We start from the raw sequence: 27963 nt of genomic DNA, 5'->3' as shown, positions 1-27963 counted from the left end.
TTATCTATCAAGTCCTCCCCATCTAGTTTCCATTGGGTCACCATCGGAGTCTTCACCCAAGTCAATATTCCACGGATGCAATTCATTGACAGCCTTCAACTACATACACGACAGTGTTAACGAATGCGATACCTGGAGATAATCAAAGAGGCCTGGACGCTTCCCCTGGCAGCGCCTTGCACGTGAATATCCCCGCAAAACCCAAGTTGCTTATCGGCTAGCATTGAGTAGGAATATGCACAACTGCTTTCAAAAATACCCGGGTTACACGCAGTGTGTTCCAGACAACGAATCATGAGATAGTCCAAAAAGAAACAAAAAAGAAAACAAAAACATACAACAGTGAGGATTCGCTGGTGGTCACCCACCCAACTACTAACTCACCGGCGTGTGGCTTAAGTACGGCTGAGCGGACGGGAAGCCCTGTTTTCCACACCCTATGGTCGTATGTGATAGTTTTCACGTAGGATAGAGTAATAGAATGCAAGGAAGAGAGAAAGATTGGAAATAAAAATGAATTCGAATATTACTGTACCAATTCTCACTTAGTCTTAGATATAGTGTCTTGTAAGAATGTCATCATTTGCCCTAATACATTCGAGCGCTGGAAACATTTAGTCTGATAGCACTCGGCAATAGCTATCTAGTTCAATATATCCTGTTGATAAAGTTGAATGGTGATTTGCGCTTCCTAGATAGTTGAATTTCGGTCGTGGATTTCAGCTTCCGCTGATACTACAGCCTCCTCGAAGCGAGATGCTTTAGCTTCGGCCGCCCTAAGTTTCTCCTCGAGATCGAGGTTTTCAACTTGTGCACGAGCCAAACTTTTATGGTCCGTTTTGAGGTGGTGGCTGCAGAATACAGACAAGAAGATCAGCAGGGGTGCTCCGCCTAGTGCTGGTGATGTTCTTTATGCCTATTAAGAGATTATCGGGAATGATCTTGTCCCGTGTTTTTATGTCTGTGTTGAATAGGAAACATGACTTTGTCCACGGTTGACGTTACCTTACGGCGATATTTAACTTTGAGCTGATCTAGGAATCCTCTGAGAACTGCCTGTCTTTGAAAGCAGATATCAAATGATACAAGTGCGTCGTATACTTATCTATAAGCCAAATAATCTAAATCTAAATCCCATCCGTCACTGCTGTACAGAGCCTTAAAATAGCTCCTCCATGGGTTCAATTAATATCCATGTAAGCATTCTCGTGCGCATCATGATTCACATTAGCGGCTCAAAAGCCGCCAAACCCACAGGCTCATAACCAGCTTTGATCCGCCATTCTTCTTGTGGTTTATCTATCCTCCTTTTCCATGTCTTGTGAAATTGCCTGAGGCGTTCTCCAATTTTTACCCACAAGCAGAGCTGGATGTAGACCAGTCAAGCAAATACACGCAATTGCAACCATGGCGCATTCGAGGATCATCAAGGCTATCTCGTCGTTGGCCAATTTACTGTCAAATCCACCCTGGAGCTCGGCCACTCGGAATGAAGATCGAATCAATATAGTTAGAATGGCAGATGTCAAACCTGACAATCAAACTCGAGTCAGTGGAATGCCCATAGAAAAGATCGAGGTGATATACATACCAAGCAAAAACGATCTCCTCATCCAGCTTGCCGGCCGTTTCTGAGTAGCGGAATGCAGGCGTCTTCCTCGTAAAACCCGGACTCCATACTCAATCGCTAGAACAGAGAACACTACCAGCGATGCAACTTGAAAGACAAGTCCAGCGATCATGATGTTGACACCAGTATCGTGAAGTGACTGTTCATCGGCAATTGAAGTGATGGCTCCACCGGCCGCTTGCAAGATCAGGGAAATCAAATCGCAAGACACAAACAAGTAGGTGTAGGTTCTTGGTTTCAAGCGTGAGAACTCTTCGCCGTAAACTGTAATAATACGACCGAGGCATAGATAGATTCCAGCTGTGAAGAACGCCGGGGCAATGGTGAGACATATCAAGTACCTAATGTATCACACCTCGGTCAGCATATATTCAATCATGTGGTAGGCTCGGTGACTTACATCAAGAAATCATCGAAGCTGAATGGGTTATCATGTAAGAGAATTCGGCCCAAATATCCTATGATCTCCAATATAAGGCCCGCGACCATTGGCACCATGAAACTCCAAGATCGATATACGATACCCGTACCGATCTGTCCAATGAGTAAGATGGCGAAAAGAGCGAGATAAAAGACGTTCCCAGCCATGTTAGGCTGATACTGGATGTAAGCATCACTTAACGGACATGTTTGCAAAGTGCAATCATCCGTATTGGACATGATCACGTATAGTAAAGAACCTTGGAAGATTAAGTAGGCTAAAATGAAGTTTGAAGACAATGAGTGCTGCGATTGAATTGATATTAGCAAATCCATGATAGATTCGTCGCTATTTATGTGCAGACCCAAAGATGTTTGACGCTGCCTATCCACAATCAATAATCATTATGAGGCTGTGCGGGTATTTTTTAAAACTTCAACTTGAGATAATCTCACTCCCAGATCCTTCGAGTTTATAGTCAAACCAATAATCAACGCTGCCATGGAGATTGATACGACATAGTGGATCCCAAGTTAAGACGTTGCCTGGCGGCTCACCGATGCCAAGACTTTTGCACTTCGACCGTGTCCTTGTCCGTGTCCGTGTCCTTGTCCTTATCCTCTTCAAATCGCCCATTTCCTTGTCCTGATGTACTTTCACCAGAACAGATTGACTATACTCAATTTGGAACATGGCATCTACGTCGGGACACATCAAAACGTGTCAAAACTGTGCTCGTGGCAAAATCCGATGTATCCGAACTTCGGATTCCTCTATCTGTGATCGGTAAGTACTCGATCATAATTTTTATACTCAACTATAACCATATTCTAATATAAGGTATTAGATGCCGCCGCCTTGATAAAGAGTGCTATTTTCGGGCCGCTCGACCTCGTTACAACCCCGCTAAGAAGGGGACGTAAGGCTCCCAAATTCCATCTGATTCGTGACAGTGAATATAAGCTGACGGAAGCTTAAAAATTCAGACGAGTCGAGGCTCTCGAAGCCAAAGTGGATCAGATCTTAGCGTGAGTCGTTAATAGCCAGCACACTAAACACCAGCCTGATGTTCCTTTAGCCTTGTCTGACCCGGAACTTCATTCCATCCCAGATAAACCCCGAGATGTTATTGATCGCGGGATTGTGAGATTTGATGATGCCGTCACTATTCTTGAATCTTTTCGGGAAACCTTGATGCCATGTTTTCCATTTATCTTTATCGCACCGGAAGTGACGCTTGCTCAGCTGCGAGCGGAGAGACCGCTTCTCTTGCTGGCTATCCTCAAGGTCTCATCACACAAAAATGCAGCCGCTCAGCAGATATTGGAAGAAACATTCCAAACAGCAGTTGCTGATCAGATGATCTTCGCCCATAATCCATCCATGGACGTATTGCTGGGACTCCTTGTGGCTTTGGCATGGTGAGTCTAATTTAAAGTGGTTTTATTGAAGACGGCACTACTGACTCAAAGCCTCAATATCCCAGGTTGCAGCATCAGTCTGAGCATGAAAGATTTTCCAGCTACCTTCATCTTGCTTGGAGTATAGTCGGTGATTTGCGACTTGACCGGTTGTCGGAAACCCAATCATTCTATTCACGGATGGCTATGAGCAAGGTCTCTTCAGATGAAAACAGTAGTAGACATTCGGTGAACGAGAGAAGACGAGCTCTGATTGGATGTTACTTGCTATCCTCATGGTCAGTAACAATGCCCAAATCTCCCTAATATTACTGACTGAGTATGGGTGTGTGCAGTCGCTCGACAATATTGCAAAAGGATCGCATGATGACTCGGATGTCATATGTTGAAAAGCATGCACTTGAATTACTATCAAATGCCGAGATTGCCAGTGATCGCTGCTTAATACAATTAGTAAAATTACAACAAATCTTTGAACGGATCGATGATGCTGTGGTCACTACTGCGAATCCAGTACGAGAGGTTGATATGCATGCATTCCAAACCGAAATCAATGAGTACAGAACGACCTTGCCAGCAACGTTTTCGGAGAATTGTAAGTGACACCGCTTGTGAGTTTGATTGATTAGACTGGAACTAATACTAACTCAACGTCTACAACATAGCCCTACTACAATTTCACCTACACACTCTACAATTGTTTCTATGCCAGGCTTGCTTATTTGATAAACATGAAACAGCCAACTATTCGGCTTCATCCGCGCCTCGCTCCCATGTAGACTCAGGGCTCCCACCACATCTCCAAAGTGGCCACCAACCGTTAGACTTATCACCCTTCCAGGTTGAATTTCTCAATCGCGGCATGACTGAAGCAAAGAAATTCTTTGATTACGTTTTCACATTTGCTCCTGATACTTTTCGACTGATCAGCCATACGCAATGGCTGCAAACAGGCTTTAACCTGGTTCTAGGCTGCAAACTGGCCGTCACGGGGGCAAAATACGCCCCACGCAGCCCACATGTTCGTGACCTATGCTCGGCTTTGAATATGCCAGGCGTTCTGCGGGCCGCGTTGCAACGGATCCAATGGCTCAGCAAGGACAGAGTGACTGTAGATGGAAAACAGCACTCCAAATACTTCTACGAGGCATGGCTGTGCCGTATTCTTGTATGGTTCGAGCAAAAGTATCACCTGGTGCCCTCTGAAGATACGACCCAAATATCTACAGGACCGTCTACTTTGGCCAACAGCGCAACCTCGCAGGATGTCCCCTTGACGGGTGAAAATTATGGCGCCACACAAGTAGCACAGGTAGACGATACTGCCTTATGGCCGGACTTCCTCTGGAACATAAGCACGGATGACATACTCAATGGGTATATGGGGTTTCCGGATATGCCGTATCCCACATTACAGCCTGGATATCACGTGCCACTGCCATGAGAACAAAAGACATTGACACTATGCGAATGCATAACACCAAAAGAGACCAAACAAAGAAACCAAGAGCTTGTTCCCGCGGTGGCATCGCTGTAACTCAAATTGTTGCTGTTTACACCAATAATCCAAGCTCAACAGGAGCTGATTTGATTTTGTCCTCTTGGATCTCGCAAATCAACGCATTACTCGGGTAGTCTTCCAGATCCAGATCCATGTATCCCCTGGATGCCAATTTCCTTCCTGAGACAAAGAAGGAATGCCTATTGATACTCCTGACGCTGAGGATTCTCAGCAGGTACTGCGTTGCGTCTTCCGCCTGTGCAAACTCTACCCTAACACTGGAAACATGCTTGAACGACTTATCCGACAGAATGTTTGTATTCATATACCTTGTGACTTGATCAGCAATTGTACTTATGATAAAACGGCCGTGCTTACTATGGGGAGATGATGTTGACCCGGCTACCATAGAAGAAAGCAGTTCTTCTCAATGAATGCATGATCCCGCGCATGGCCCATTTTCTCGCACAATATTGAGGGCCCGGGGACAGTCCAAAAAGGCTGCCCCTGATCCAATCAAAATCAAAGATGTATCTTCTTACTCGGGTGAGTTTCGAGAAAGTGCGGGTCACACCCCGAAGTATGATTACGTAATCTAACCAGGACCCTGCACTTCCTGAAAAATACAAGTCGAGTGCATTCGCTCGTGTTAGGATCTACAGTGTGGATGAGATCATTAAGGTACACACTATGTTGTACTGTGGGCATTGTAAAAACTGTGAAGAGGAGAAAAGAAAGTAAGACTGTAAGAGTCTTCTAATACAGGGTCAGGAGACTATGGGACATCTCAACAGCTCGGAGCCGCCTTACGGCGAGCCATCGCAGCCACATCCGAACCGGGGGGATTGAAATTCACGAAGCCATGTTTCAAGTACAGTGATGCGCCCTCCTTGCTGGCATCCACGTAGGCCGCAACTCCATCCTTATCCGCCAGGTCGCAGCCCCACTGCACAAGCATAGAGCCAGCTCCGCGCCGTTGATAATCAGGATGAGTACCAAGTGTATCCAGGTCTTTTTTTTGGTTTTCGAATGTCAGTAACAATCATTTCTTTGTTAAATCAAGTGAGTCTCATTCATACAGTAATGTTTCTCATCACCCATGACGCGTTTTCTCGCTTGCTCCAGTTCTGCAATGAAGTCCTCACATTCCTGGTAAGGCGAGTCCGCATGCCACTGCGGGAAGCGACGACCTCGCTCATCTGGCATGGCTAGGTCCCATTTTCCGAAGGCAACTAGTCGCGGTCGGCCTTGCTCGTCTTTTGACTCGGTGTCAACCACTCGCAGGTATCTGTGGTGGGGTTTTTGAATGTCTCCCAGGTGCCAATCCCGGTGCCATTGGTGCATGCCGGGGGTGTTTGGGAAGAGTTTCCCGATCACCGGCTGTGTGAAGGAAGCGAACCATACCTCGGTGATGGCTGGGATGTCTTCCGGTGTGGCTAGTTCTAGCACGAGAGAATTGGTTGCTGATCCCATGATGGAATTGGTCTGAACAAGCGTTCGATTGTCTACCGAAAGGGTATTTATTGACCAAGGCGCTCGCCCCAGGGCAGGCTGTTTAATACAATTTGATGGGAAATGGGTGGGGAATGTTTCCCGGCGAAATATGGCCCCGGGATGAGAATAAAACCCGCTTAATGGTCGCTGGTGACATGGGGATGGGTTTCAAGGGACGGGTCGGGCAGGGGCACATAAAACGCAAGAGAGAAGAGACGGGGGCCGATAAGAGAGTCGCAATGGGTGCCTGGATTTACAATTCCTCCAACGACAAGGATACATTGAAAAATGCCGCATATGCGAGAGGTCTGGCGGCTTGCAGGGATGAGGATTTTTGCTTTGGCCCCCGACAGCCCCATGTCTCATCATACGATGCGCTCAATCACGATTTTCCAATGGAACCAGGTCCCCAGGGCTGAGACCCTTGGAAAGGGCACTCCATTGACGGAGTAGGTATATCGGGAGAAATCGGTCCGTGGGATGGGAAAAGCTTCTTTAATCTTATTTTCAAGGCTTTGAGCATAGTATATCCACATCGCGTCCAGTATACACTTATAGCCTCTAGCTAAGGTGATCAGCGACTTGCAACTCATGATAGCCTAGTGGTGTGTTTGCAACTCCATTATGTGCGCCTGGCTTGACTGACTGTCGACCTCCCAATCCTGCGTGACCAGAATTCGATCTTGTCGCATAGACAGAGGGAAGGTCTCGTGGTTTTCGAATTTGTTCTTGCGATCGCGCGACTTGGACCGCCCTTGTGATTGCGAGCGCATCCTGTAACTCCAAGAAGTCGGGTCTTCCACGCCATAGAGCTTGAGCCCGTTCGATCGCATCCAAGACAGGAAGGGGCTCAGTTGTCCCCAACAGGCCGTCACAATACTGAGGCACTGCGTGATCACTTCGAAAATGGTGATTTCGCACATCTGAAATGTTGGATCGTTGCCTTTCGTGCTTTTCTTGAGGATGGCGATCTCGCCAATTATTGCGATCGTCACACTATCAAGAGAAGAGGATGAGTTTCGAGCTCGGGAACACGGGGAGAGAAGCACTCCGTAGAGCAAAGTCACTCACAAGACCCGAGGTAGGAAGATACCCGCGAAAACTAGACGGCGCCCCAGCGTCGTTTGAACGCTAGAAACCAGGACCATCGCCTGAGCGACAATCAAGAGGTCGGTAACGATGTTGGAGACAGCGATGAAGCAGCGCCATGTCAACTGCATACGCCCCGTTAAATCGCATTAGTATTGTTCGAACCGGGGCGTAGAAAGTGATGGAGACAAAAGAACAACTTACGAGGTTAAAGCAGTGACCGCTCTGGAAGTCCCAGGTACGGGGCAGAGAGCATTGGAACGCAGTCCCAAAGATGGTAACAAGTGCCCAGACATATACGATGGTCTCGACTCCACGGGCGAGCCATTTGTCTTTGGCGGATGGTGTAAGGCTCCGGATAAACACGACTAGGGATAATTTCGAGAACGTGAGGCTTAGGAGGTACAGAACAGACCCCGCAAAAAGATTCTGGGGATGAGCACATTAACCATGATCTCAAAAAAAGGAACAAGTGGACCATCACAGCAAGGCGGAAGATACTTACTTTCATCACCTGTTGCATATCGGCGCTAGAGACATCTTTAAAATGCTTTCCGTAACCAGATCCAACTGCCAGCGAAACAACAATGCTCTGACCGATGCCAAAAACCAGAGATGCAATGATCAGGAGATCGTCTGTAGTGAGTCTTTTGAACAGTCGAATTTTAGTTCCCAGTCGAGCAGAGACACTAAATATTATCGTGACTAGAAGGACCCAATTGGTGACATTGACCGCTGGGTCTTTCGTGTCATCTTTGAATCGTGTCCCCATGGAGCCAAATCTAAGTGAAGGAGATCGGTTACCTAGACAGAAAGAAAAAGGAAGGCAAGGAAAGTATCAGAGAGTATAACCATGCTGACAGCACATGCCTGATGGTTTTTATTATATCGCTGTGTGATCGGGTAGAGCGCCCGTTCTACTTCCAGTGCCCAGAAAAGAGTGACCAGGATGCAAATCCCCTCTTAGCACCTACCAATATAAATATACAATGTATACGAATGTCTCGGAAGGGGTGTGATGGCTACTCCTGGGTTCCCAATGTTGTGTCACGCTTGCTCAATCCCTTACCATCTCGATATCGATATGTGTTCTATACGTTTACCTGCTTTGTTATTTGATCGGTGCCTTTTTCTTAGTCAATGTACAGAGTAAAGCACATGGCAATATTGAGAAGTTTTATCACGTTCACCCCTTTACTTGAAGGATTCACCCGGAGCTCTAGCCCCTCCGTCCGGCCCCCTCGCATTAGTTAACCCTCAATTGCTTGTTATCCTATGAGTAGCCTCCACCGATATAAGCCCCACATAGAATAGCTGTGGCGTAGTTCAATTGGATATGGCGCATCTTTTGCGGGAGCCTTCCTGCATGTGATCGACATTGCCGCATAGTTAGCACATGCTGGGCCCTAACCTCTTTGGGGCGTCAGGTGGAGGGCAGACGCCTGAGATTAAATTGAAATCATACTCTGTACATATGAACGCATTAGCGCCATCCACACATGTACTTGCAATTCTGGTCGATGTAACATACATCCAGCCAAATTGGATACCCTTGCACCCGCATTCCGATATTTGGCCGTTGGGCTTTTTCCCTAATTTCGTACTTTTCACCCAGCGTCCTTCATATTTACTTTGAGGTTCATTTCCAATTTGTCTCCGTTCCATTCCTGCAGAAAAAGAAAAAGTCATGGTCGCCTATGAATTCAAGACCACTACCTCCGTCACCAGCAGGGGCGGGGGCCCGGTGGACCGTGATAATGCGCATCTCCAGCGGATGGGAAAGAGGCCAGTCCTTAAGGTATGCAATGCATTCTTCAAGGATAGAAACCTCTATTGACACTTCGATTCTGTCAGCGAAACTTCGGCATTCTATCGATCCTCGGCTTCAGCTGTACTATTCTAGGTACTTGGGAAGGCCTGCTTGGGTGAGTCAGTCCAATTCCAAATTTTCACGGAGTTCCTCGCTAATCAGTCACCTAGTACCTTCACTGGCCCTCTCACAAAGTGTGTTTCCATATCCAAAACCTGCTGTCTTGCAACGTTCTCTAACAGATATCAGCGGCGGCTCCGGCGGTGCGATATATGCCTACATATTTGGGTGGGTTGGCTGTTTTGCCAACTTTATGGTCTTGTCGGAATTGGCCTCCATGTGTGACGTTCCTTCTCAGTCTACCTGAGGCTAGAGCCAGAGCTAACTGTCAAATAGGGCGCCTACCGCAGGAGGCCAATACCATTGGGCTGCCATGCTTGCCCCCGGCAGACTCCAGAAGTTCCTGAGTTTTATCACAGGTAAATTCCTGGCTCATTCACAGACAGAAACTATTCACTCTTGCTGACACTTGAACCTACAGGATGGTTTGCTGTTCTCGGCTGGCAGAGTGCATTCGCCGCTTGTGCCTTTCTGACGGGGAAGATGATCCAGGGTGCCGCGATCTTAGGAAACAACCTTTACAACGCTCTGCCTTGGGAAGGCACGTTGATTGTCTGGGGTTCGCTCAGTCTCGCATTGGCCGTGAATCTGGTCGGCGGCAACTTGCTGCCCCGCATTGAGGTGATCATTTTGGTTGTGCATATTCTTGGATTCTTTGGCATTATCATCCCCCTGGTCTATATGGCAGATCATAACACCAAGGAGCAGGCTTTTCTGTCTTTCCAGAATGGAGGAGGCTTTGCCACACAAGGACTATCCTGGTTCGTTGGTATGACCAGCTGCGCCTTTGCCTTTGCTGGAGGTGACGCCGCCGTGCATGTGAGTTTCCTTGGAGCTACGCTTTCCTCTATACGCTTCTAGCTAACAAATGCTCATCTAGATGTCTGAAGAGGTCGCTAATGCCTCGACCGTTATCCCTAACGCCCTCATGATTAGTGTCGGAATCAATGGCTGCCTCGGCTTCGGCATGATAATTGTTATGATGTTTTGCACCGACTCTGACCTGGGTGGTAAGCTGGGGAAAATCACTGGGTACAACTTTATGGGTATCTTCATGGAAGCAACAGACTCAGTACCAGGATCATTGACCATGATCTCTATTGTGATCATTATATACGTCTGCTCCCTAATGGGTCTACTGGCTGCGGCATCCCGGCAGCTTTGGTCTTTCTCTCGAGATAGGGGAGTACCGGGATGGCGATTGTGGAGTCAGGTAAGCGCTTCTCCAGGAACCAGGTCATGCATGGTCTAACATTTGCTTTCAAGATTTCTTCCACAAGACAGTTGCCCATTTTCGCCATCCTTCTTACAGTGACCGTCGCTACATTGCTTTCCCTAATTAACATTGGCTCCAACACCGCGATGGAGGATATCGTCTCCATGGCAGTGGCGGGTATCTACCTCTCCTACCTCATGGTTTCTGTTTTGCTCTTTTACCGCCGCGTCCGTGGCGACATCTCCCGATATAATGACAACGAGGATGACATTGTCAACGTGCCTGGTGCGAAGCTTGTTTGGGGACCCTTCCATTGCCCCGGCATTGTTGGCACCGTGATAAACGGGTATGCAATTATCTACCTCACCATCGTCGTCTTTTTCAGTTTCTGGCCAAGTACAATGGACCCAACTGTGGAAACGATGAACTGGAGTGTTCTGGCAATTGGAGGCAGCAGTTTGCTCGCCGTTATATACTACGTTGTACACGCCCGGCACATCTACAAGGGTCCTGTTATGGAAGTATCGTTGTAGAGAATTCCCATATGGAACTATCCAGAAAAAGTTAATAGCTTGTCATTAGTCTTTAAGAAAGGGCATTGAGATCCTTTGCATTGATCCTTATAAATACATCGTGTAATTGTCGTGACTGCCCGTCTGTGAGGCCACCATTGATAAACAGCACCACCGTAGCATAGCTTTCTCCCTCTCCCTCTTCCTCTCTCCTTCTCAGCTGGTAACCTGATTGGCATGTGATACAGCCCCTCAACTGGACATGAATACACAAAGACAAAAGTTGGTCATGCTAATCGATCGAGCAAACACTCGTCCGCATCGCGCTATGCGTGGGGAGCGAACATTTCAACGAATATTGCTTCCCATTTCCTTTCCGCATACCCCGACACCTCTTATATGACAGTCCTCCTGCCGATCAGTGTGTTGGCTCTACTTTACAAGACGCTCATGCTCAAGGTTTCGACACCGTCATGTTGAAAGACGGTTGTGGAACGGATAGTTCCCCATATGCAAAAGCAACCTACGAGTCCAGCTGCGCCTGATGCAGGGGGTTTCTTACTAGCGGCAGGCAGGAGGGCCCTTGCGAAAGCAGCAGACCTCGATTCACAGCGCAAATTGACACAAGCATCTAGCAATGCTTTTTGGTCCACTTCTCTCAGGAATGCACGACTAGTTGCCAATTACGAATGGAGCTATGCGTTTTCTGTAATCTAAAGGAGTGTATTGGTGTGAGTATTTCACAACTAAGGCTCAAATAGCAGGGGTGGTAATACAATATCGTCCAAGCAGGTGGACGAAAATAGTAAGGGATGTGGCACGGCTGCGGAACACATCAAATAGTAGGACACAAAGACCTATTCCGCGATGTGTAGCAAGTTATCCGTGACAAGGTCTCCATGGCTGTGTCTAGATAGCCACGACCTGAACGTAGAATCGAGTATCGTCGCTCTGGTACTTTTCATCACTCTCAAGCTGCTGCTGAATCCATGCAACACCACTCATGTAGGCTGTCGACGAAGTCAGCCAGATGATCCATGAATCAGGGGACCATATTAGAGAGGACTTACTCTTGATGTCATCAGTGCCAGGGTTTTTGAGACCAGTCTCTCCGTTGCGGTGGCCACTGAACCACTTCTCATAACCGTACTTAGCCTCGCCCTCGTGACGAGCCTTGATGTCCTTGGCTAGATCGGTGCTAGCGCTCGAACGTTAGTATAATATATCTTGGCATGCAAGCCACTCCGGGACTTACTTGAGGATAACACCGTTGTCGACTTGGTCAACGGTCTGACCCAGGAAGTCAGCGGCAGAATTTCTCAGGATGAACCAGTTCTGCTTGAACACGCCGAAGTTGGTGCCGTCGCCGGTCTTTCCGTCACCTAAAGAAAGTTAGCACCACTGCTATGTCTGCCGGCTAACATTCGGACGTACCGTATTTGTAATCGGTGGTCATGTTGTCGCTAATAGTTGTGAGTTGTGTAATCAGGCGCGGAAATCAAAGAAGTCAACTCACGTCTCCAGCATGGCAATGGCCATGTCACGAGTATTACCACCGGCCTTCAGGATCTCCTGCTTGCGTGCTCCGAGGCCAGAAACAATGTAGCTGCCATGCTGATCGTCTGCGCGGGCAACGTTCACGTTCAAGTCTGCTGCAGGAGACGAGACCACGGCAGACACGAGAGCCAAAGAGGTGAAAAGAGAGAGGAGCTGCATCTTGAAATAAGAGAAAGGATGGACTTAGTTGCTTGTTGGTTCAGACGGTGGAATTGTTATGCTCCAAAAGAATTGCAGACCAGCTTCCTTTTATAATGGTGATTTGACACCAGTAGACATTATCTATAGATCGACATCTGGAACAACAACGCCCTGAGTTGAATTGCTGCCTCCCCTTCCGGTGCAGAAATTGGAAATGATCATCTTAAGGATCATCTAGTTTCATGTCTCCTCTCTATATTACATTGACGAGTTCACATGTATTCTGTATGAACTTGGGAGATCGGAGAAGGCAAGCAAGTTATTCTTCTCGATCGTCCCGTGCGGGTCTTCCATATTAAGCCGACGTAGTTTCAGAACAACGCTAGTCTCAAACTTCAACCATAGTTTAAAGGAGACGAATATGGTCTCATGATTGAGCATAGAAGCAGACTACAGAGGGGGCCAGATATGGACCTCATAAGGACACATGAGATGATGTACTCCGTACTGGGCATATAGCCAAATGGTACGGCATCAGATAAGCAGACCAAATGGTATCGCACTTCATAATTGTTATATTTAGCTGAGAATGTGCAAATCTGTGCGGATCTGCGTTTTGGACGGAGTTTCTTCGGAGTTTCCTATTTCGATCGGACTTCCGCCCACTGTTATCTCAAATAGGCAACCGTTCATAATATATCTCACACATGCTGCGCGAAGGCTTTTAGTGTGTCTTAGCATAAAAACGTTAATCTCGGATGTAGGCGGCTGAGGAACATAGTTGGTTCTAGCCAATTGCAAGCTTCGAGGATGTACTGGCGTTGAGAAATGGTTTGATACCCAGCTCCTTCACATGGTGGTCCGTGATGCCAAGAAAACTTCAGCCTGAGATCGAATTTCCTCGGAGGGTGACTGACTTTCTTGGTAGGCAGCCACCTATATCTGCGCAGATGGGAGACTACTAGCTACTAGTGCATGGTAATCCGCGAGGACAGATATAAATGGTATGCCCTGCGCCCATATGACGACTGATTCGCCTTGCGTTCCGCCTGAAGAGGGTCCACGCCTCTTACCATTTCGCTGACCATCGACTGGGAGGGGTATATTGGCTTTGTCCCAGCGCAATGCGTACATAGTGGACTCGTCATAAAGGCAGCATAGAGCAAGGGCGGATGTCTGCGTCGTCTGCGTCGTCTGCGTCGTCTGCGAGTAGTATTTGGTGACGTTGGCTTTTGGCGCTCCAGGCATCTTTGGGTTCTCAGTTGTCCAGCCATCCTGCCACCAATGAGAGCGAGCGACTCGTCGAAACAAGTGGGATCCTAAATCCCGACATGATGAGGGGAGGAAAGGGCTGGAAATGAGTCTAGAGAGGTAGAAAGAAGTCAAATAGAGGTAAGGAGGTTGGTGGGAAAAAGGTGGGAAAGAGCGTGAGAGAATGGAAAACAGGTGAAAACGGGGTCGGTGATATCAGCGATAACTTGGAACTTAGTAGGGCTTAGTTCATGGGACTCACTTCTCTAGCTGCTACGGCATCAAGTATAATCTCTTGAGATCAAGAGTGAATGTCCCGATGATACGTGGATGAAGCTTCTAGTGGAAGTGAGGTTAAAGTGAGGTTAAAGTGAGATTAAAGTGAGATTAAAGTGAGAGGCTGTTACTGAGCAATCCCATGTAGGCACGTATCACTCCGAGGTCTCGTATCTAATGTCCCAAGACAATTGTTTGCACCTTGACATCATCTTTGTGGTCCTTCTGCCACTTCTTTGAATACCTGACCCCGAATCCGGTGCTGAAGACTTCTCGGACAGCCTCCAATGGCATCCCTTTACACTCGGGGTAGAAGAAGACTACGAAAACCCAACCGAAGAAGCAGATTCCAGCGTAAAACCCAAAAGCACCACTTGGGGTCCAAGCCTTCATCATCGAAAGGAAGGTAGATGAAATGATGATATTCGTGCTCCAGCATGTAACGGTGTTCTAGTCCGGCTCGTTAGCATATATGTTAAGACATGGAATGGGGGTAGACATACTAGCATAGTGCCCATTGCTCGCACTTCGAGAGGAATTAGCTCAGTGCCGATCCATGCAATAGTGGCGACACCGGATGAATAGCAAGCGACGTAGCAGATAATTGCGACGAGGACCAGGATGCCTGGCCAGCCGATGTTGTTACTCTCCACAACCAGAGTCTCGGTATCTATTGGGATATATCGGAACGCGATGACAGCGACGATCATGCAGAGAGACATTCCAAGGACGGTGATTGTCAGGATAATCCGACGGCCGAACTTATCCACGAGTAGGAGATTGAGAATTGAGAAGACGAAATTCGTACCGGAGACTGTGATACCGACGGCTGTGGCATTGCTGAATCCGACAATGGAAAATAGCGTTGCGGCATAGTACATCAGGGTGTTAAAACCTCCAAGTTGACTAATCGCCATGATCATACAGGCGGTTAGAACTGCACGGCCGGTCGAGGGTGTGGTGAAGATGCGTTTGAAAGTGACCCAAAGGGATTCCTTGTCCATGGATACTTCTTGAAGGGATAACTCGATTGATCTAATTTTAGCTTGCCGTTGTCCAACAGTCGACGTTGGGTATATCCGTAGAAGAACAGCTTCCGCTGCCTCCCGTTTGCCATGAGTGACCAGCTGTCGAGGTGATTCTGGACAGACAAACAGTAACCCGGCCAGTGCAAGAGCTGGAGCAGCTCCGAGACCGACAGTTGCTCGCCACGCCTCACCTTTTGCCTCAGCAAAGCCCGCACCCAGGGCACTCGCAAGGAATTGACCGAATGTGACACTCATGTTGTTGAAGGCAACCATGCGGCCGCGGTATTGCGCAGGTGCCAGCTCACCAACTGTGGATCCGTGAGCCCATCGAAACAGTCCGTGAATAGGAAAAGGACTTACTATAGAGAGGAACGATCATAGATGCGCTTCCTACCCCAAGGCCCACAACGAATCTTCCGGTCGCGAATTGGCCAACAGAAAAGGCGGCTGTTTGGAGCGCAGTTCCGATCACGAAAACCACGCAGGCTCCCCAGATGGGTAGGCGACGACCAAATCGATCGGCGGTGAGACCAGCTCCTACTGCACCGACCAGAGCGCCGCCACTTGTGAGAGAGGTCACCATTTCCTGTTCACTCGAGCTAAGGACATGGCCGAGAGATGATCCGATTGTGACTAGAACGGCGGAGATGTAGCCCGTGTCGTAGCCTGGATATCACCCTATTAGCTACTCATCTCTCACAGTTACATATGTGAGAATAACAACATACCAAATAAGAGACCACCGATGGAGACGACAATGCAGATCAACCAAGCTGTCTTGGAGGCAGCTGTTGCCTCAATGCTGCTGAGATCGGACTGGTCTTTGAGATCGAAATGTTCGGCATGCTCTATCTGCTCGACGTTATCCTTGGATATATCCTCCAATTGCTTTTCTTCTTTGTCAAGGCTCATGTTTGTTGTGAATCTTCAGAGGATGTCAAATGATATTGGAGGTAACTATGGTGATGGGTGATAGAAGATGTGAGAGTCACAGGAGGGTTGTTCACAGGCCATTGGAGTGATTTATAGCCGTGTGCCAATCGACAATGGATCAATTCGTCTTACCATCGAGGATCCCGCAGCGATCGGCATGAGTGCCAAACCCTATTTCCCCACGGGGGTGGGGATAGATTACGCTGCCTATTGGTGTGTCGCGGAAAGGATATGCGGGGAATTGGGCGGATTTGGGAAAGCCGGTGGCAAAATGAGACATTTGGAGATGATTGGCTCACCCCTGCGGCATTGGCACGGAGTCAACTCATCACTCTAGGCGGGGAATACTTCCCTAACGAGAGTCTGATTCTCGATGTGCTGCGACTGTCGTCATATTCCCCGCCATTCCCAGGGAAGTTAAACTGTTTCTCATCCATATCACCCTACCCAGCCCTGAGTTCCGCTTGGCGCTTGGCTGCTGAGCGTAAAATGAAGCTCCCGAATGAAGAATACAGCCCTATAGAGACAATGTCCCGGTGCCTAGCTCTCACCCCCCGGCCTCCTGGGCTCCGGGGCTGTGGACGACGTCAGGATGCCGGAACCGTTCTTCCAGTATGCCGGCGCTGAGCCGCATTGATAATTGACGCGCACAGAAGCCGTTAAAGAAAAACATAACAAAAACATACAACAGTGAGGATTCGCTGGTGGTCACCCACCCAACTACTAACTCACCGGCGTGTGGCTTAAGTACGGCTGAGCGGACGGGAAGCCCTGTTTTCCACACCCTATGGTCGTATGTGACAGTCAACATGTAGTATAGAATGATAGATAGATGCAGCTACTTAGGTGGTGAAATCTTGAGGCTATATGCTACTAGGAAGATGAAGGAGGAAGGAAAGCGTGATAATGCATCTATAGAAAGGAAACTGTATATGAACCTTAGAAGGCTCCGGGAATGACAAACGAGACAAACTAGGCAAATGCTCAGTCTGCACAGCGACAAACGCATCCCATGCATGTCAACATGAATTAAGCTGGGTTTCAAGTATGAGCATAAGATAAAGAACAAAAACAAAGCAAAAAGAAAGCAAAACAAAAACATACAACAGTGAGGATTCGCTGGTGGTCACCCACCCAACTACTAACTCACCGGCGTGTGGCTTGAGTACGGCTGAGCGGACGGGAAGCCCTATTTTCCACACCCTATGGTCGTATGTATCTGGATATGTGTCGAAGGGAATGAGATAACGTAGATGGTTGGATAGATGGATGATCGGGGTACAAGATACGGGGTACTCGTAAGGGGTTGCCAATTAGGGTGAGGCTAGAGAGTTCGGTGGATCTGGAGTGTGTTATGGACGCATTCCGTATCATGAAGGCACCATTCGGCCAGATCCATTCCTTGATTCCCATTAAAGCAAGAAACCCCACTCCGCATTTCTCACATCTGTCCGCTTTTCCGGATATTGCTTTAATCCAATGCCACCAATGGTCTTGACCCTTCCGATTGAAATGAAACAGGACGCAACTAGAGCCGTGGAGTGCAGGTACATTGTGAATGGATGAACTTTCGGTCGGTTTTCTCGTTGCCCATAACGCTTCACCTAATATTCCTAACATGCTGTCAAGTATCTCCGAGCTGAGTGCCCTGCCTCGCTGCCTTGGTCGGAAGCTTCCGATGACCTCATTGGCTGACAGCCTGTTTCCCACTAGTCTGTATCAGGAATAGGCACATCACGAATACCTGGCCACGTGATCATGTTTACCAGCCATGCTCAGGCTCTTTTCTTGATCTTCTTCTTCGACAACTATTTATATCACATTCTCCTGTCTGCTTAACGGGAGTAACTCTGTAATGAACACTATAAGGCCGTCCATTCCTCGGTTGTCTGCCTTGCTTCGCAAGAAACCCTTTCCCACCCCTTCTCCCGGGCCACCTTTACTGCCCGGCATACTCATTGATGAAGAGATCTCGCCAGTATATGATTCCAAGTACTTCTACCCAGCGAAGCCTGGAGAGGTACTCGCCGATCGTTACCAAATACTGGTAAAGGTTGGTTGGGGCGTGTCTTCAACAGTATGGCTCGCGCGTGATTTACAAGGGTAACCTTCAATAATTTCTGCCCAATTCAAAGCTCTGTCTCTGACAAATATACAGGCACTTCGAAGAGTCAGAGAGCGTTGTAGCACTAAAAATTGCCAATAGCAATGCGAGTTCTGCTGGTCATGAGCGCGAGGTTGAAGAGCACATTTCCACAGCAGACCCATCACACCGCGGTCGCTCACTCATCCGAACATTGCTAGACTCTTTTGAAATCAAAGGTTCAGAAGGTTCTTACTCATGTCTTGTGTATCCGCCTATGAGAGAGCCTTTGTCGATGTATCAACGGCGCTTTGGTGATAGAAAGATGCCGCTACCCCTCATCAAAACATACATTCGTGCTCTTCTTACGGGGCTTGATTATCTTCACCAAAAATGCAGGATCGTTCATACGGGTAAGTCGATATTCGGCCTTGCTTCCCGTCGGCGATACTAAGCCAAGGCGGTTGTCTAGATCTAAAGCTTGAAAACATCATGGTCTCATTCGAGGATGCAACCGTGCTTGCTGATTTCATGGATTCTCAGCTTGAAAGACCGATGGCTTTCAAGATTGATTCAACGGGGCGACCAGTGTACCAGTCCCGTAGTGACTTCGGACCACTCAAAAGCCTGAGTAGTATACCACAGCTTGTCGACTTTGGCTTAGCAACTCGCCTCGAGGAAGATGACGACTGGGGCGTCTGGCCTATTCAGCCAGACCACTATCGGGCCCCGGAGGTGATACTAGGTAATGGATGGCAAATGCCTGCGGATATTTGGAATCTTGGTGTTCTGGTGCGTCCAAAGGCTTTATTCTCTACAGCTGTTACATCCACTAATACCAGGTCAGTTGTGGGATATGATCGAAGGCAAAGAGCTATTTCAGCATATCCACGATCAACAAGGTCGCTACGATGCTAAATTACACATCGCCGAAATGATAGCCTTACTCGGTCCACCCCATCCAGAGGTCATCCAAAGGTATCAATTCATGCGAGAGTACTCGTGGCCGCAACCTGTCAGACGAGAAGACGGTAGACTATGCGAGACTGCAGAGGAGTACTTCGGTGGGCCATTTTTCGACAATAATGGTATGATAATGGATTCCCTATCACGGTCGGATTTTTCTCAGACTCATGAAACATCTTAGGTCGCTTTCTCTATGAAGACATGATCCCCGACTGGAAACTAGGAGACACTGTTTCCTTCCTTGAGGGAGAGGAGAGGGAAGCGTTTCTGGACCTCGCCAAGCAGATGCTTGTCTGGCATCCAAATATAAGAAAAACAGCAGGCCAACTAGCGGGGCATCCTTTTCTTCAACTAAAGCAAACAAGCGTCTGACTTAACTCGATGTCGTTTTTGATACGCGGTTCCCCTCAGCATATGCCCTCGCCGCACGTCCAAGGATAACTAATCAACATTGGCATGTACTAGATGAGCCAGTATAATTTAGCCCACAAGTGCCACGCTTATTCCGATCAACAGGGACCTGGGTGCTCGAGTTAGCCACTAAAGAGTTACGGCTTAGTGACTGCCAGTAGCAAACACATACTGGTAATGTGCTTGATGGGATCAGAGGTATAAGTGTGATAAAGAGCAGAACAACGTTCGTAGAAAAGATGGCCCGTTGAATAAAAGCGGAAGATGTGTGTAGATAGCGTCTTAATATCCCACCTCTTCCTTTGTTATCCATAACATGCGTCCACTGACTTACTGATAGCGAGTGCATTGACCGTGCAGCCACCATCCGCACGCGATATATATTCAACCACGTACTTGAATACTGTCAAGTTTCTTAATGTACAATGTGCCTAGTCCTGCGTCCAGCCCTCTAAAATCACATCCATCATCTCGCCCTTAATCAAGCTCTCATACACCATGCTCACCGAGCTTCCTATGCTCCTTTTGCCCTTTGTGGGAAGGCCTTTCTGGGCGTTGAATAAAGGATCGTCTTGGAGGCCACGGTTCATAGGGATATTCAGGTTCGAGCGAACCCAGGTATATATTTGTGCAGTCCCCCCACCAAGCTGCATCGCCACCTCCTCGGGAGAAATGGTCGGACCAGGATAAAACATTTGCTCCGCTGTACTGGACACAAGGCCGTGAAAACGCTTCTTAAAGGCCATCATCGTTGACACTGAACAATCGGGGCTGTGAGAGGCCACGAATTCATTGACTGCCAACGTAACAGCATCAACGACAGACAAGACACGGTCTTTCCAAGTATTGGAGTTTGCACGATACCAGCTTGACTGCACAATGGGGAGGAGTGACGTGCATAGTGTCTCAAGTTGTGAGTCATCCAATCCGAGTCCATACAAGGCTCCGTTTGCGGTGAAATCCTTCATCTTTGTGCGCAGCGTTGAAAGGAATCGGAGGTGGTTTGCTCGGATCTCAACACCCTGGCATGAGACATATATGTGACAGGCACTCATGTGCGCCAACAGATCTGCAGCCTCCATAGTGCGTCGAGCTGAAATCAGAGCGAGAGAGTTGATACCCTGATTATGCATCTCGGCTGACATGACGTGGGCGGAGACCGGGTGTGCCAGGGCTGCTAACTCAGACATGTACGCTGACATGTTGATGTCGATTCCCTTCATGGTGAAGTTCTCTTGCGCGGTGGCATTAAGGTTGGCCTCGAGTCCATTATTCGTAGCAGGGTTAATCATCTCAGTAACTTGGGACCAAAGCATTCGTCCTATCATCTGAATGGCCAAGCGAGCCTTATCCATAGCGGACGTGACGGCAGCTGCTTGGAAATTTCCACCAGAGTACACTTTCCCGCTCGAACCATCCTCTTGTTTGCTCGTATCCACCAGAGGGTTATCTGATGTGGAGTTGAGCTCCACCTCGAGCTGATGTTGTGCCAAGAGAAGGTCCTCGATGTACGGTCCAATCCACTGAGGAGCTGTTCTTGTTGAATACCGATCTTGGCAGAGCCCGTCGCCAGATGCCTCCTGCGACTCTAGGCCAACAACAAACTTGGAACCCTTCAAGAAGCGCCGGATATTGCTTGCCACCTCGATTTGCCCAGCGTGAGGTCGAGTCGCGTGAACAAAGGGATGAGCCCACTCTACATTTCCGGCCAAGCACTCGGACGCAAAAGCCGTCAACATTTGAGACAACAACGCAAGCTGCTGCGTATCATACAATGCCAAGCTTGCCAATGCCGCAGAAGGAGCAGTGCCGTTGATTAGCCCAAGTCCCTCCTTTGGGCCGAGGCCTGACGGGGAGAGCCCGCTCATCTTCAAGGCCTCAGACGAAGGCATAACTATGGCTTGCGCACCCTTACCCACCTGAACAAAGACATCTGGGTTGCCCATGATTGCTCCAGCAATATATGCCATGGGCATAAGATCTCCAGATGCAGAAATGGTCCCCCGAAGAGGAATTAGAGGTGTAATGTCGTTGTGCAGTAGGTCAATAAGGCTCTTGAGCACGCACTTGCGGATGGCACTGTGACCCCTAAGGTTCTGATTGGTACGGGCCACGATGGCGGCTCGAACCCAGGCGAGAGGCATCACGTGGGATGGTTCCCGCTCCGAGTTGCTGGCCGGATCCTTGTCAGCCGTCGTGATAATTCCACTTTGGATAAATTGGAGCAGATGAGTCTGCAGGTCGATGAGTTCGTTGGTTCTAGTATCGGCACTGCCACCGAAACCAGTGTTGACGCCGTAGATGACACACTTCCGGGAGATGACATCGGCTAGAGTGTCGACGGAGATCTCGAGTCGCTTGGCGAGACACTCGTCCGTGCTGATAGTGGGCTCGACTCCATGACGGGCGACGGCGACTGTGGAGGCAATGTCGAGGTCGTTGCCGTTGAGAACAATGCTTCGCTTCTTGTTCTTCAAGTCACGTACGCGCCCCAGCAGTTGGAGCGTTGCGTTCATATGAGCCGATTGGCTGTGCCTCTTCAGGGTCATGATAAGGCAGGGGTAGCAAAAGGTATAGTGGCTCAAATCCAGTTGTTGTGTTATTGTCTATTCGGTCACTAAGAATTCAGCGAATATGCGAAAGTTCAATTGAGAAACGCGAAAGAAAATAGAAAAAGGAAAGATAGAGATATATGTAGTTTAATCGATACATATTGCCACGATCGACTTCAAAATTATCGGTAGTGGGATCTGGATATGCAAGGGTCTGATCTCATCAGCTTCCCTCCGAGTGAGGTCCCCCCGTCAGTCGGCTATACTACGTAGTACGTGCTGTATTAGTCCCGCTGGATTGAGATTTAAACTAGTACTCAGCTGATCGGCACTAGTGACAACAAATCCACTGGGGACTTTAGTCCAATTGGCCTGTCAGATTTCATAGTCTAGAACTTAGCTTTGGCAAATCTTCAATCTCATCCATCTCACATCGCACCATGATCCCCGTCATCTCCGTAGACCTCTCTCTATACGGTCGTTACTGCTAGAAAAGGATTACCTAGTTACTCCGTACTGTTCTTTTCTCCACCGTCATATAGTTCGGGACTCGAGTGCCGGGGGCTCCAGGGTCCCGGGGGTGAGGCGAAGGCCTCGAGATCTACTGCGTCCACTCTAGGTAGTGATATCATCGTACTTTGGCAACCTTGGAACCTGCTCCCGGGCTCCGGGTAGCAACGCTAGGCCCTGGATGACTTGGGAATCGACCCCACATGTCAGGCTTGTGCCTGATCTACATGAAAAAGAAAACCTAGTAATGAATCCATGGATTATATATACAAAATATATAGTTTACAATTATATAATTGGTTCAAAATGGAAGTAAAATAGGATATCTACGGTTTAAATCAATATCGACCAAAGTCCCGTGTGGCACACTTCGTCGCGTATTGCCACCCTAAATCGACTGCTCAGGACATTCTGAATCCTTGCTTAGCTGAACACGTACATTCCGAACCTTAAGTATAGTATATGCACCAATATATGGAGTATGGAGTACTCTCCGTACGGTGCTCCGTATGTTGTATGTAGATATCGACCCAGACTAAGTGAATCGCCGAATTTAGCTGAACACAGCCCATGCCTTGTTGATCAAGACTAACCAAATCTATCAAACTGAATGCGTCCGGGTGGGCCCTAAAGAAGACTACAACGACGTAAAGATATAAAATCATAGTTCCATACCTAAATATACACGCCGCCGGAATTGTCGATTACTCTTCAGGTCTTGACCAGCAAATTCCGGGTCTTCAGCTGGAACCCACTATTTCCAATAGACTTTCAGAAACTTGGAAAGGAGGCGAATAAGCCCGTATTCGGTGGGGCAATGAAAGGGGAGATTTACTTCCACTAGTATCTCACTAGTGAACATGGACGGGGTACGGAGCAACACTTCATTCTAGACATCTTAGATCTCATTCCTCACGTGGGTACAACATATGAAATAACAAAAATCACACTGAGCTCTTGTTTCTAAATTCCTCTATTCCCCCAACAACCCGTTCTAGTTAGATCGATTTACAAGCCAATGGCGTGTTGATTCCTCGAGACTGCAGCAGCGACGTGTCAACCTTCCCCGCCCCACACCCCCCGCCTTGCAGCTGAGCTTTCTCTCCTTTCCCTCATCCTATTCCGCACTCCGTAGATATCTGTTGGATTGATTGTGACTTCCGTCCTATTCAAGGTATTCGTATTTTCGCATTGAAACCTCGAGATGAGTTTCGGGTTCGGTGTCGGGGATTTTCTCGCCGTGGTCACGCTCGCCAACGAGATTCGAAAGAAGTTTGTCGACGCGCCTGCCCAATTCAAGGCCATTTCGGACGAGTAGGCTTTTCTTTTGTTTTTGCTTTTGCTTTTATTTGTCTTTATTTTTAATTCTAACCCATGCTTGGCAGAGTCAGAGACCTATCACTCGTTGTACACAATGTGGCAATCGACTTGTCTGGCAAGGAGCTAAGCAGCCAACAAGACGCCGAGCTACGGGGGATAGCAAGAAACTGCCGCAATGTCCTCACCGACGCCGAAACGATGATTGACAACTATGGTGTTCTGGCTCCGAACAACAAGAAACAAAACCTAGTGAAGCGCGCCTGGAAACGCCTAACATGGGAACCAAACGATATCCAGGAACTGCGCCTTCGAATTACCAGTAATGTTGTACTTTTGAATGCCTTTAACGGGAAGATCACGCAAAATACTGTCACAAGATTGGCACAGCATCAAGACGACCAAGAGCGCCAAGTGGTCCTAGACTGGTTATCACCCATGAATTACGCCACTCTACAGAAGGACTATATCAATCGACGTGAGCAAGGGACCGGTCAGTGGCTCTTAGGGTCGCCTGAGTTCGAATGGTGGATCACAGGCGTGAATTCAAATCGAACATTGTTCTGCCCTGGGATTCCGGGGGCCGGGAAAACGATTTTGACGTCCATTGTGGTTGACGAGCTCTATGGTCGATATGGCAATGATAGTGACGTAGGCATAGCCTATGTCTACTGCAATTTCCAGCGTCACAATGAGCAGGACGCCGCCAGTCTCCTGGGAAATATTCTGAAACAGATGGTTCAGAGGAAACACACTGTGCCAAGCAGCGCGAGAGCGTTATACAACACGCATATGCATACCGGAACAAGACCGTCAATAAACGAAATTTCAGAAGTCATGCATTCACTTTCAACCGCATCCGATTTCTCGAGCATCTTCATTGTTATCGACGCGTTGGACGAATGTCAGATCTCCGACAGGTCACGAGATATCCTCCTAGACGTGGTTATTAGCATGCAGGCTAAGCGTGGGTGTAACGTATACCTTTTTGCAACGTCGCGGTTTATCCCGGAGATAATTGAGATGTTCAACGAGCAGCCCACAGTTGAGATCCGTGCTAGAGAGAACGACGTGAAGAGATACATCCAAGGTAATTTGACAATGCTCCCATCATTTGTATCACGAAGCTCAGATCTGCAAGAGGAGATCTCAGATGCGATTGCGAAAGCTGTTGACGGAATGTGAGTTGATATGAACCCCTACTTATCACCGTTTAATAAGTGTCTCAGGATCTCTAACTCGTATAGGTTCCTGCTTGCGCAACTCTATCTCAATTCCTTGGTGGGAAAACGGTCAGCAAAAGCAATTAGATCTGCCTTAGAAGGCCTGTCCTGTAGTACTAGACCATACGGCTTTGCATACGACGATGTAATGGAGCGAATCAAAGGGCAAGTCCCAGATCAAATAGAGTTAGCAATGCAGGTCCTAGCATGGATCACTTGCGCAACAAGACAACTCACTACAACCGAGCTGCAGGTTGCACTTACTGTTGAAGTTGGGGAATCGGATCTTGACAAAGAGAATCTACCCGACCTAGACGATATAGTCTCTGTCTGTGCAGGATTAGTGACAGTTGATAAACAAAGCAACATTATCCGGTTGGTTCACTACACAGCCCAGGAATACTTCGAGCGAAACCAATCAACCTGGTTTCCAAAGGCACATGATGATATTGGCAACATTTGTGTAACATACATCTCATTCGACGTATTCAAAACAGAGCATCGTTTGACACCTAAAGAGCTCGAAATGCGTCTCCGTCAATATCCTCTTGGCCCATACGCTGCTGCCTCCTGGGGACACCACTTTCGAGCTTCTTGGGGTGACGACCTCGATGCTGCAACGCCAAATGCCAGCTCATCGAAAAGCGAGAAAGCTATTATTGAACTGATGCGGGACCCCCTAAAGCTCAACTCTTGCATTCAGTTTCTCTGCAGGCCTGACTCGTCTTCTGGTGACAGACTCTACCCCCCAAAAAGCCTACGGCGTGTTGATAGCAGTTTTTACCAAGCCGAACAGCCTTTTCTCACTACCGGGCTGCACATTGCTGCCTACTTTGGACTACCGAATATTGCTCAGAGGTTCATTTCACTCGGTACCTTAGTGGATTCCAACGATGCTGTTCAAGAAACACCGCTATGCTGGGCAGCTCAGCATGGCCGTGACAACCTGGTCCGATTGTTAATAGAAAACGGCGCAAATCCCAATCATAAAGACGGGTTAGGTTATACTCCACTACATTTTGCAGCCCTGAACGACTATGACGAGATAGCAGGATTCATACTCGACAATGGTGGTGATCCAATGTGCGGCGACGCACAGGTTTACCTACCATTCCACATTGCAGTTATGACTGGATCAGAGAAGGTGGCGCGTCTCTTATTGCAACGAGGAGTGCACCCGCACGCTAGAGATTTTGAAGACCACACTCCACTATGGCTAGCCAGTATCTTCGGTCATGAATCAACAGCATCCCTCTTACTTGATTGGGATGTACAGCCCCAATCAGTTGATTTGGACGCCTGTCTATCGACTGCAGCGGAATATGGGTACGACAAACTAGTTCAATTGTTTCTAAATAAGGGTGCGGATATCGACGTTACAGACTATATGGGACGCACGCCGCTCATGTTAGCATTGCTCGCGGTCAATGAATCCGTTATCAGACTCCTGCTGCATTTGGATATTGACCTAGAGGTCAAGAATCGGCAGGGCCGCACCGCACTTTCACTTGCAGCAAAACTTGGTAATTGGGATGCAGTTCGACAACTCCTAGAGAAGGGTGCCAATCCCAACTCATATGATATTGATGGTCGGACAGCCGTCTTCCTTGCGGCTTGTCAACAAGATGCCACCGTACTGACTTTGCTACTGCCTTCCGGAATCAGCACCTTTGAAAGGGATCGATATGGTCGAACACCGTTACATGTGGCTGCAAATCGAGGTCATTCAGAATGTGTTCGTGCTCTATTAGATGCTGGAATTGATTGCGAGGTCAAAGACAACTTCGGTCGCACCGCACTATCTGATGCCTTGACGCGAGGGAGGAACGACGCCGCGAACATCATACGTGCATTTTCTATAAAGGACCCCATTGACATGGACGAATTGGCATGCAGAACTGCGCAGCTAACAGGTGCCCCACGTGGCGTGTCCTGTGATATCTGCTGTGCGCATATTCTTATCGGGGAGGCTTTCTATTATTGCCGCCTTTGTAATGGTGGGAATTTTGATATCTGCGAGCTGTGCCATCATGGTGGAGCGCGATGTTTGCATAGCACTCATAACCTGGAACAACTTCAGGAGCAAAGATCTCTTCAGATACGCCCGAGAATCCAACTCCTCCAGTTGATGTCCCCTAAATGCAGGCCCAATTCCAGGTCCTGGATTGAAGAAGCCTCGATTTTCCGTGAAAGCCTCAACGGATAATTGTCAGGTCGACGCTTCAGCAAACCTGCATGATCATGATTCTTCTTCGTTCTTGTCGGAAATGGTGTAAGAGCGCTCGTACCCATCTTTCCACGTGGGATCATGTCAAGAAATGGGATGATACTGTCTTTTTATTACGCATTTGCTCACTAATTTGTTTTTACCAGATTGTTAAATACAGACCATTATCATTTTTAGTTAGATAGATAATTTTACCAGTACGCTCGTACACCTGATTCCTGCCATATCATTGTCGGTCCTCGAATTAAGATTCATGTACCAAAATCGCCACGAT

General features: G+C 48.1%; 13 protein-coding genes across 13 annotated transcripts, besides 2 other annotated features; 6 read left to right on the top strand and 7 right to left on the bottom strand.

Annotated features, from left to right (window-relative positions):
• Positions 1-1295: 1295 nt before the first annotated feature.
• On the bottom strand, positions 1296-2290 carry N7525_011092 (RTA1 domain-containing protein; the record flags this gene model as incomplete). Its single annotated transcript, XM_002560971.2, has 3 exons — positions 1296-1531; positions 1592-1971; positions 2031-2290. The coding sequence occupies 3 exons, from the start codon at positions 2288-2290 to the stop codon at positions 1296-1298; spliced, it is 876 nt and encodes a 291-aa protein (XP_002561017.2).
• Positions 2291-2742: 452 nt separating this feature from the next.
• On the top strand, positions 2743-4916 carry N7525_011091 (Zn(II)2Cys6 transcription factor domain-containing protein; the record flags this gene model as incomplete). Its single annotated transcript, XM_061215340.1, is given in 7 exon segments — positions 2743-2837; positions 2899-2970; positions 3038-3079; positions 3095-3472; positions 3538-3750; positions 3808-4067; positions 4138-4916. The coding sequence occupies 7 exon segments, from the start codon at positions 2743-2745 to the stop codon at positions 4914-4916; spliced, it is 1839 nt and encodes a 612-aa protein (XP_061067852.1).
• Positions 4917-5760: 844 nt separating this feature from the next.
• N7525_011090 (uncharacterized protein) lies at positions 5761-6446 on the bottom strand (the record flags this gene model as incomplete). Its single annotated transcript, XM_002560673.1, has 2 exons — positions 5761-5984; positions 6053-6446. The coding sequence occupies 2 exons, from the start codon at positions 6444-6446 to the stop codon at positions 5761-5763; spliced, it is 618 nt and encodes a 205-aa protein (XP_002560719.1).
• A 161-nt stretch (positions 6447-6607) lies between these two features.
• N7525_011089 (uncharacterized protein) lies at positions 6608-6886 on the top strand (the record flags this gene model as incomplete). The annotated part of the gene is made up of 1 exon (XM_002560674.2): positions 6608-6886. The coding sequence occupies one exon, from the start codon at positions 6608-6610 to the stop codon at positions 6884-6886; it is 279 nt and encodes a 92-aa protein (XP_002560720.2).
• A 180-nt stretch (positions 6887-7066) lies between these two features.
• On the bottom strand, positions 7067-8328 carry N7525_011088 (uncharacterized protein; the record flags this gene model as incomplete). Its single annotated transcript, XM_061215339.1, has 4 exons — positions 7067-7463; positions 7539-7681; positions 7761-7985; positions 8062-8328. The coding sequence occupies 4 exons, from the start codon at positions 8326-8328 to the stop codon at positions 7067-7069; spliced, it is 1032 nt and encodes a 343-aa protein (XP_061067851.1).
• A 915-nt stretch (positions 8329-9243) lies between these two features.
• On the top strand, positions 9244-11235 carry N7525_011087 (uncharacterized protein; the record flags this gene model as incomplete). The annotated part of the gene is made up of 8 exons (XM_061215338.1): positions 9244-9354; positions 9411-9481; positions 9537-9560; positions 9616-9705; positions 9763-9845; positions 9908-10305; positions 10367-10699; positions 10753-11235. 8 exons carry the CDS (start codon positions 9244-9246, stop codon positions 11233-11235), a joined length of 1593 nt encoding a protein of 530 aa, XP_061067850.1.
• Positions 11236-11613: 378 nt separating this feature from the next.
• Positions 11614-11931, top strand: N7525_011086 (uncharacterized protein; the record flags this gene model as incomplete). The annotated part of the gene is made up of 2 exons (XM_061215337.1): positions 11614-11673; positions 11698-11931. The coding sequence occupies 2 exons, from the start codon at positions 11614-11616 to the stop codon at positions 11929-11931; spliced, it is 294 nt and encodes a 97-aa protein (XP_061067849.1).
• A 192-nt stretch (positions 11932-12123) lies between these two features.
• N7525_011085 (uncharacterized protein) lies at positions 12124-12930 on the bottom strand (the record flags this gene model as incomplete). Its single annotated transcript, XM_002560677.1, has 5 exons — positions 12124-12224; positions 12285-12412; positions 12470-12596; positions 12649-12677; positions 12731-12930. 5 exons carry the CDS (start codon positions 12928-12930, stop codon positions 12124-12126), a joined length of 585 nt encoding a protein of 194 aa, XP_002560723.1.
• Positions 12931-13848: 918 nt separating this feature from the next.
• On the bottom strand, positions 13849-14160 carry N7525_011084 (uncharacterized protein; the record flags this gene model as incomplete). The annotated part of the gene is made up of 1 exon (XM_061215336.1): positions 13849-14160. The coding sequence occupies one exon, from the start codon at positions 14158-14160 to the stop codon at positions 13849-13851; it is 312 nt and encodes a 103-aa protein (XP_061067848.1).
• A 453-nt stretch (positions 14161-14613) lies between these two features.
• N7525_011083 (uncharacterized protein) lies at positions 14614-16379 on the bottom strand (the record flags this gene model as incomplete). The annotated part of the gene is made up of 4 exons (XM_002560678.1): positions 14614-14889; positions 14943-15775; positions 15828-16133; positions 16196-16379. 4 exons carry the CDS (start codon positions 16377-16379, stop codon positions 14614-14616), a joined length of 1599 nt encoding a protein of 532 aa, XP_002560724.1.
• Positions 16380-16947: 568 nt separating this feature from the next.
• Positions 16948-17185: a sequence feature (Protein overlapping with rRNA (N7525_011082, KAJ5821798.1) was converted to a misc_feature.).
• Positions 17186-17504: 319 nt separating this feature from the next.
• Positions 17505-17695: a sequence feature (Protein overlapping with rRNA (N7525_011082, KAJ5821798.1) was converted to a misc_feature.).
• Positions 17696-17879: 184 nt separating this feature from the next.
• N7525_011081 (putative protein kinase) lies at positions 17880-19821 on the top strand (the record flags this gene model as incomplete). The annotated part of the gene is made up of 6 exons (XM_002560679.2): positions 17880-17947; positions 18270-18503; positions 18559-18896; positions 18956-19275; positions 19331-19571; positions 19631-19821. The coding sequence occupies 6 exons, from the start codon at positions 17880-17882 to the stop codon at positions 19819-19821; spliced, it is 1392 nt and encodes a 463-aa protein (XP_002560725.2).
• Positions 19822-20291: 470 nt separating this feature from the next.
• N7525_011080 (aromatic amino acid ammonia-lyase) lies at positions 20292-22409 on the bottom strand (the record flags this gene model as incomplete). The annotated part of the gene is made up of 1 exon (XM_002560680.2): positions 20292-22409. The coding sequence occupies one exon, from the start codon at positions 22407-22409 to the stop codon at positions 20292-20294; it is 2118 nt and encodes a 705-aa protein (XP_002560726.2).
• A 1717-nt stretch (positions 22410-24126) lies between these two features.
• On the top strand, positions 24127-27668 carry N7525_011079 (ankyrin repeat domain-containing protein; the record flags this gene model as incomplete). The annotated part of the gene is made up of 3 exons (XM_061215334.1): positions 24127-24236; positions 24308-25420; positions 25487-27668. The coding sequence occupies 3 exons, from the start codon at positions 24127-24129 to the stop codon at positions 27666-27668; spliced, it is 3405 nt and encodes a 1134-aa protein (XP_061067846.1).
• Positions 27669-27963: the final 295 nt, after the last annotated feature.

The sequence above is a fragment of the Penicillium rubens genome (assembly GCF_028828025.1).
Source record: "Penicillium rubens strain IBT 27055 chromosome Unknown utg000004l_segment0_segment0, whole genome shotgun sequence".
NCBI classification, from domain to species: Eukaryota; Fungi; Ascomycota; class Eurotiomycetes; order Eurotiales; family Aspergillaceae; genus Penicillium; species Penicillium rubens.
Note: the sequence above shows the minus strand (reverse complement) of the source record. Positions and strands in the feature narration are given on the sequence as shown.